General features: G+C 40.9%; 1 protein-coding gene across 1 annotated transcript in view; it reads left to right on the top strand.

The window, feature by feature from the left end:
* Positions 1–1,814: 1,814 nt before the first annotated feature.
* The window catches only part of Adgb (androglobin), a 133,513-nt gene continuing 127,392 nt past the window's right edge, over positions 1,815–7,935 (top strand). Inside the window, exons 1-2 of the mRNA XM_028783176.1 lie at positions 1,815–1,826; positions 4,691–4,968. Of these exons, the coding sequence (XP_028639009.1) occupies positions 4,895–4,968 (74 nt within the window). The 5' untranslated portion in view covers positions 1,815–1,826; positions 4,691–4,894. The remainder of the gene's footprint in view (positions 1,827–4,690; positions 4,969–7,935) is intronic.

The raw sequence follows: 7,935 nt of genomic DNA, 5'->3' as shown, positions 1-7,935 counted from the left end.
TTCCCTTGTGATGATGTTATTGAAAATACTATGGTCTTTTTAAGTGTTATGTATGAAGCGTGTCTTAGTTGGGGTTTACATTGCTGTGAAGAGACACCATGACCAAGGCAACTCTTATAAAGAAAAGTATTTCATTAGGGCTGGTTTACAGTTTGAGAAGATCAATCCATTATCATCAGATGACACTGTGCAGGCATGGTGCTAGAAAAGCTATGAGTTCTACATCTTGATACAAGAGGCAGCTAGGAGGGGCCTATTTATGCACTGGGCAAAGCCTGAACGTAGCAGACCTCAAAGCCCACCCACATAGTGACAACAAAACTACACCTCCTCCAATAAGGCCAAACCTCCTAACAGTGATACTCTCTGTGGTCAAGCATTAAAACACATGAATCTTCTATGGGCTGGGGGAAGGTGTTGCTATTCAAATAACACAAGGTCTGTTAGGAGAATATACATTATTATTGTTGTTGTTTAAATCAGCGTCTCAACTAAGTAGGCCTGCCTTCTTTGAACTCACTATACAGTCCAAGCTGTCTTAAAACTCACAGAAATCCATGTTCCCTAAAGGCTGAGATTAAAGACATATATTACCTAGGCACTAATACCTTATTTTCTGACTTCTTTGTTTAAATGAATCTATATTCAAAATTTCATTTCAAATATCTCTAATGCTAGAGCTAAAGTGTATCTACTAATAAATGTTTGTCACAGGGCCACATGGTTTTTACACATATAGAACCCAAATCACTGATTGCAAATGTGGAAGTGGAGCACTAGGAAAAATGGCTGAATTAAAATTGTGATTTACAAAAACCATTTTAAAACATCCTTAGTTTATTAAATTTTAGGATGGGGATATAGTTCTCTGAAATTCGCTTATCATGCCCAAGGCTTTGGGTTCTTTCCATTTTTGGTGCAGCAAAAACAAAACAAACAATTACTAAAAAAAAGACTATAAATTCCTTTTAATTGAAAGAGGAAGAGAGGAGGTTGCTTGTGAACCTATACTGTGAAGCAAAGTTATATTCTAGTTCCAGTTTTTGAGTTTCTGAGTGCTTTACATTTCAAATGAGTTACTTTGCTTTTGGACAGTTTACTTTCCCTCTCTGTAAAATGGGGTGGCAATAATCCCACGTTGTGAGTTCATAGAATAAAGGCTCTTGGATGTGTGCCAAGCCTGAAGCAATGGCTGAGCACTCATAAGACCAATCAATAGGGGTTTAGGGGTTTTAAAAGTTCCAACTGAGTTTGTTGAAAAGATAATTCCTTCTTTGAGTGATCCTGTAGCACCATTAGTGAGAAGAGCTGATCCATAAGTAAGGATAAAAATCCCCAGAATATCATGGGGTTACATCTAGCTTTCTGGAACCATATGGACTGCATGATTTTATATTATAAACTATAAAGCTTGTTGTAATAATAATTTCAAAATGTGGTGGGGAGATAATCTGTGCCAAAATTTGATTTCTCATTTAGGCAGACCCTCAGAGGCTTGCTCTGTTTCTGTTGATAGTAGGAAGTGTGCCTTTCTAACCACTTCCCTATGAGGTTGGGCTACTGCTGTCCTTAGTCAAATCTCTCTTCCTTCTAAAGTCTAACTGGGGCAGTGACTGCATGCTTAATAATAATTACATTATTATTGCTGTTATTACAATGACAGCAATTACAACTACAATAATGGTAACAACAGCAGCAATAGTAATAACATTTCCCTTTTTCCCAGTCTCCGATAGAAAGCAAGTTTGAAATCCCCTAAGCTGAAACCGAAGGCAACTGCCTGGATGATGCAACGTGACCAGTGGGCAGCCTGAGGGAGTGCTGAGGTATGGTTGCTATGTTCTGCTACCCATTTACCTGTTTCATTTCCCCTCTGCAATGCAGTTTCGTTACCTGTGGGGTAATATTATCACCCTCCTGAGTGTTTGTCACATGTCAAGTACATTTGTGGCATTATTCTTCCTTATTCTCATTTTTTTATTCACTTTCTATTCTGAGTGCACCCTCCTAGCCCCATGCCCACATTCTCCGTCTCCCTAGTACCACCTTCCTCAGAGAAGGGGAACTCCCCCATGGGTACCAACCCACAGCAAGTCACAGCAGGACTAAATGAATCCTCTCCCACTGAAACTGGACAAGGCAGGCCAGCTAGGGGAAGGGGATCCAAAGGCAGAGAACAGAGTCAGAGACAGCTCCCATTCCAGTTTTTAGGGGATCCACATGAAGACCAAGCTGTGCACCTGCTACAAATGTGTAGGCCTAGATCCAGCCCTGCATGCTTTTTGGTTGGTGGTTCAGTCTCTGTGAGCCCCATGGGCTCAGGTTAATTGACTCTGTAGATCTTCTTGTAGTGTCCTTGATCTCTCAGGCTCCCTCAATCCAATCCCCCACTCTTCCACAAGACTCCCCAGCTCCTCCGAGTGTTTGACTGTGGGTCTCTGCATCTGTTCCCATCAGCTGCTGGATGAAGCCTCTCAGGAGACAGTAATGCTAGGCTCCTGTCTGCAAACCTAGCAAAGTCTCATACATTGTATCAGTGTTTGATTCTCTCCCATGGGATGGGTCTCAAGTTGGGACAGTCATTGTTTCACCATTCCTTCCATCTCTGCTCCATCTTTAATCCTTACGAATCTTGTAGGCGGGGCCAAAGTTTGGGTTGAAGGTTTTATGACTGGGTTGGTGTCTCCCTCCCTCTACTGGAAGTCCTACCTGGCTACAGGAAGTGGCCACTTCAGTCTCCACATTCTTGTTTTACTAATAAAGAAAATGGAAGTTAGATATCTGGCCCATGAGCATTGAATGAACAAAAGGCAGCACTATCTCTAAAGGATCCAGTATCCTTTCCCGAATCTGGCATGTAGCAGACATGCAGCAAGTCACAGCTGCTATTTTAACTCCTATTCCAAAATGACATCAATCATTAACAATAAACATATGGATTTACTTTAAAGACAGAACTCTAAGGCCTAGTATCATTTTGTGCCCTAGCACATATATCACATGCAAGGTTTAGACAAACATACATGCTACTTATGTGGCTTGCTCAATGATTTAACCCCATAATGAAGACAGGTTCTATCAGTCTATGCTGCATTACCTACAGAATAAGGAACACCAGACTAGGCATTTCCTAAAACAGCATACTTCTTAAAATTGTTTTGTGATTCCCCTCATTCCGTTCTTGTGACATTTCTCTATTTTTATCTTAACAATAGATGCTTAGGACACTGTTTCTGAATGAAATCCAGTTATTCTTTGCTTAAAGCAGTACTCCCTTCATGCTTAGCCACACTGCATCGGTATATGGTGTTGTGATTTCCTGCAAGACACTTTGCTCCTCTTAGTCTGTGGTTCTTTATACTTAAAATGTGTTTGTTTTGATCCACAGAGCTTTTCTTCCTTTAAAGTCTGGCGTTTGCAGCCATGGGTAACCATGTCAAGGACATCCCTGGCTCAGAATTAAATCTACTCTTCTGTGTGGTTAGCTACTTAAAGCTGTGCCATTTTTACACATGGGACATTTATATCAAGTTATGGTGATATACTTTATTACTTCATCAAAATTTGTTGCTAATATTGTTTTCTCACCATTTACTCTATATTCATTTAGAAGAATTCTATGGAAATTCTAGAACTTGGCTCACAAAGGGGTCCTTCCATTGTCGTCTGTAGATCCAGTTTATGGAAAGATTTGGAGGACACTTCTGTAATCATAAATTTAACACTTCTGACTTTGAATTTATTTTACATATAAAATATGAAGTCATTATGTGATTGTACGTATGTATGTAACTCTCAACAATATTACGATTGCAACTGTCTGACAGCCTAGATTCTGCCGAATGGAGAGAGCTGGGCAGTCATTTGTCAGAGTTGAACGATTTAATTTTAAGCAGCTGCTTTGCAACTAGATGGTAGACTCATCCTGTTCTTAATCTCAAGAACAGAGGGAATTATTTTACTTAAGGATGCTTAGTACTTCCAGGTTTATGAGAAAGGCCACCTATATGTCCTAAACCTCAGGGACATAGGTCAAATTTGACTCGAAGTTACAATGGGCTGAAAAAGAATTTGTTTTGTCTTTGTGCGTGATTTTCCAGTCCAAGCATTTCTTAGTTTAGTGTAAGATCCTCAGCTTCGTATTTAGAAGGTTGGCCACACTCATTCGTTCTATCTGCTTGCTCCCAAAGGGTACATGAAGACTTTTGCATGTTGTGCTGAACACTTTATATCCATTTTATTCTCAGACAGATGAAACCATTATCTGCTAACAAATGGGAAAGGGTGGCTCAAAGAGAACCAGCCCTAAGTCAAGATAAGTGTACAGACGGCCTGAGCACCAGTCCCAAGCAATGACAGATCTTGGGTTTACATAGATTCCCCAGGGTCCGCGTTTTTCAGCATCCCTCCATTTTATGACCATATTAATCCTTTCACTTCGCAAAGACACACTGCTTGTTTATCTCAATGTCTAGACAAATGGATTCCTTCCTGGATACACTTTTTTTTAAGCCTTTAGTAAACTCAGTAGTATTTAATGAAGGAACTCCAGTGTTCAGCTAAGAGAACACCTGGGGTGTGAGGATGATGAAGAGCAGAGAGAGTCTGTGTCTAAGGTTCAGAGTCACAGATAATAAGCTGCAGAATGTCAGCAGCTATTTAATCCTGTCAACGCTTGCCCTCATCACAGTTCCCTCCCGGACACCAACTCCTAAATCTAAAGAAGTGTCTTCATTCGGGAGCCTTCCCTCTAACCAGCCGGCCTAGAGGAGGAGCCTTCCGGCTCTCAGAATTCGCTAGCTGTCTCCTGGCAACGCAACGGCAGACACGGGAAGCCTCGAAGGCCTTGCGGTCTCAGTCGGCCCTGCTGGAGGCTGCCCGGTGGGCCGCAGGCATGGCTTCCAAACAAGCTAAAAGGAAAGAAGTGCAACGGATCAATTCTGCTCACGGATCAGATCAATCTAAAGAGTAAGGGACCTTTATCACCCAATGCCTTCCCTTCCCCTATCCCTGGGCCCACCCTACCCAGAACGGGGACTGGCTCTGGAGCAAACCACCAGACCAAGAGTTGATTTGGTGGCCTGTGTCTTTCCTCCAGTCCAGGGAACCAGTTTTAAAGATGCCTTTCCTTTATCCTCCCCAGACTAGAGTCACTTCCTTTTCAGAAAGGCTGCTTTCCTGCTCTGGAGATACCCATCTACGAACTCTCCCAGCTCTGCCCATCCTGAGTGGCACAGGCCTCTTAGAAATTCAAAAGCTGGAGTTTCCTCAAAAAGGATACCTCCGAAGACTTCAGTTAAAAAACGATCTTACTTTCACCTGTCCCCTGGAAGGAGGCAGGAGGGGCTCAAGAGGAAGAAAAAAGGGAGGAGGGGGGAGAGTTTGTGTTTTTGCAACAGCCCAGCATTCCAGACTTTTAATCAGATGAAGTCAGACAAGGAGGGACTTCAGAAATCTAAAAGAGTAAAGCCTGTAGCATGAGATCAATGTTCCTAATGCATGCTCGGAGGAGATGCGCAGCCCGGTTCATGGAATCTTTTTAGCGTGTTTCTGTTCTGAATGGCTGTTTTGTCTTTAACTCTCTATTCATAATATTTTCCTTTGCTATTCTCTTCCCTTTGGATTCAGTTATTCCACAGTACAGGCTTTAGGCCCTTGTTTGAATCTAGCACATTCGGAAGCCGTTACAGCTCTGGGAGACCAAACTGTACTTCAGTGGGATCCTGAACAGTCTTCATGCAGTTCCTGTGGGGGATGGGCAGTACACGACTTAACGATTCTTACTTATAAATCTCTCCTATGTCTCCTACTCCCCGCTGCTTAGTGTTTAACGTCTTTTCCTTGTAAACTCATCTCCTGGGCTCGTTTGGGAGTTGAGATTCTGTCTTCTTCTCACCTTGTTCCTAAGCAAGCATCTAGATACCTCACAGATAACACATTCATCTCATTAGCTTAAATTTAAGAGTGATTTCTTTTTTCTTAAGCAGGATCACGGTTTGTGTACCAGTGTGACTAGGGCCGTTTCCACACTGTCTGATATTCCATTCTAAAAGTCTAAGACCCTCAGGGCCCTCACCACCTCTGTGCCTTGTTCACTTTCTCTCAGACACACTCTAGAAGACCAGTTCCCCTCTAGACTCGGGATCTTTCTTCAGGCTTGTTCCCTCTCCAGGGTTTTCACACCGTTGACCTTCTCTGTTGACAAGTACTTTTACCTCCAGATTGGTCCGTGCGGCTTCCCCTCCCCTCCATCTTTCTCACAAGTTTTACCTAAAGGTCATTTTCCCCTGTCTTCTTCTTTAGCTGCCCGGTTTAAAATTGTGTTCCCACTTCCCTGCCCAAAACAAAACAAAAACTCATAGTACTCCCTGTCTCCTGTTCTACTTTGCTTCTTTTCACTGGTTTTTGCTGTTGTTTTTGTTCACTTTAAATATGTACAAGCATACATACATATGTACAGACAGACAGTTTTGTTTTTGTTTTGTTTTGTTTTTTTAACTTGTCTTCCCAATACCGAGTACCTAATTGTAAGTTCTGTGAAGATAGGGAGTTTTCTATTTTATACATTGTCAAATTCTTAGTACCTAGAATGGTTCTTGGATCATACATCGTAGGTGTTGAAAAATGCTTTTTGTGGGTGTTCATATAAATATATGAAAGAACTGATTAGTAGTTTAGGCCAGATCCCCAGAATAAATAATTTCTAGTTTGTTCCATCATCATGAAGATTCGTGATCTTTTTCAAGAAGGATGTAACTGGTAGAATGATTCATTGTCTCATGTAAAAATAGAATGGTGATATTTGGTAAAAAAAAAAAATACTTAATGGGTTAAATTAATAAATAACAAGGAATGACAGATTTTACCAGGCTGGAAAACATCTGTAAGTCTCTGCCACAGATAATGGTAGTTATAACTAACTGACATGAAAGGCTCAAACCTGTTCAGGAGCTTGGTAGGAAGTCCTGAATGTTACATAGTTTATTACGTACTGAAGACGATCAGATGTCTAACTAACTCTGTAAGGCAATCAGTTTTCATCAGTGTCTGGATGGTACAGAAGACATGGTCTGTCAGGATCCTGCGGTAGTCACAGATCACATTGGTAAGATGCTGGATCTTCCTTTGCCAGGATTGCTAATTTCTTTTGAAAGAGATGATGTATTTTTAGATATCTTTCTCTCTTTATAGTGTTATAATCTGAATTAAATTCTGCTTGTACAAATGAATGATTTATAAAAACAGAAAAATAATAAGTAACAGTAAGTATCTTCACAATGTAATATTTTACAGGTAGGTTTTGATACCATTGATTAAACATTAAATACTAAATCATTATTTTGACATAGCGTTAAATGAGAGAAGTGGATGATAAATCAAGTCCTTTTTCTGAAGCTTGATCACAGAACCAAGGGTAAACGGGAGGCTGGTTCACAAGCACAGAACAAAGTGTCACATACTCACAAAACATTGGGAATTAAAGTCCAACTAGATTCAGGCGCCATTGTCTTTCGTAATATCATGGGAGAAATTTAGAGAACTTGACATCATTTACCACCCCAGTGGTTACAGAGCCAATAAAATCAATCAACTATCCCATGGTCCAGGATAAGGAAATAAGATAACATGTTTTCATAATTTGGAAAGCAGCCATCCAGCTAGGATCATCATTCCTAATATCTTTTACCCTAAAATTATGCATTAGTCTGCAGACAGGGGCCATGTTTGGCTTTTGTTTACTGTTGCCAGCAATACCTGTTAAACTCTTATTGTGTGCTTGGTAAGTAAGCTATTAGTTTGGTTCCTTACCTTGGTGTTCAGTTCTTCTGGACTTGATTAAAACTCATTTCTCCCTCTATTCCCACATTCCCAACTTGATTTTCTTCCTTCCTTCCTTCCTTCCTTCCTTCCTTCCTTCCTTCCTTCCTTCCTTCC

The sequence above is a fragment of the Grammomys surdaster genome, unplaced genomic scaffold (genome assembly GCF_004785775.1).
Source record: "Grammomys surdaster isolate TR1022 unplaced genomic scaffold, NIH_TR_1.0 1029, whole genome shotgun sequence".
NCBI lineage: Eukaryota > Metazoa > Chordata > Mammalia > Rodentia > Muridae > Grammomys > Grammomys surdaster.
Note: the sequence above shows the minus strand (reverse complement) of the source record. Positions and strands in the feature narration are given on the sequence as shown.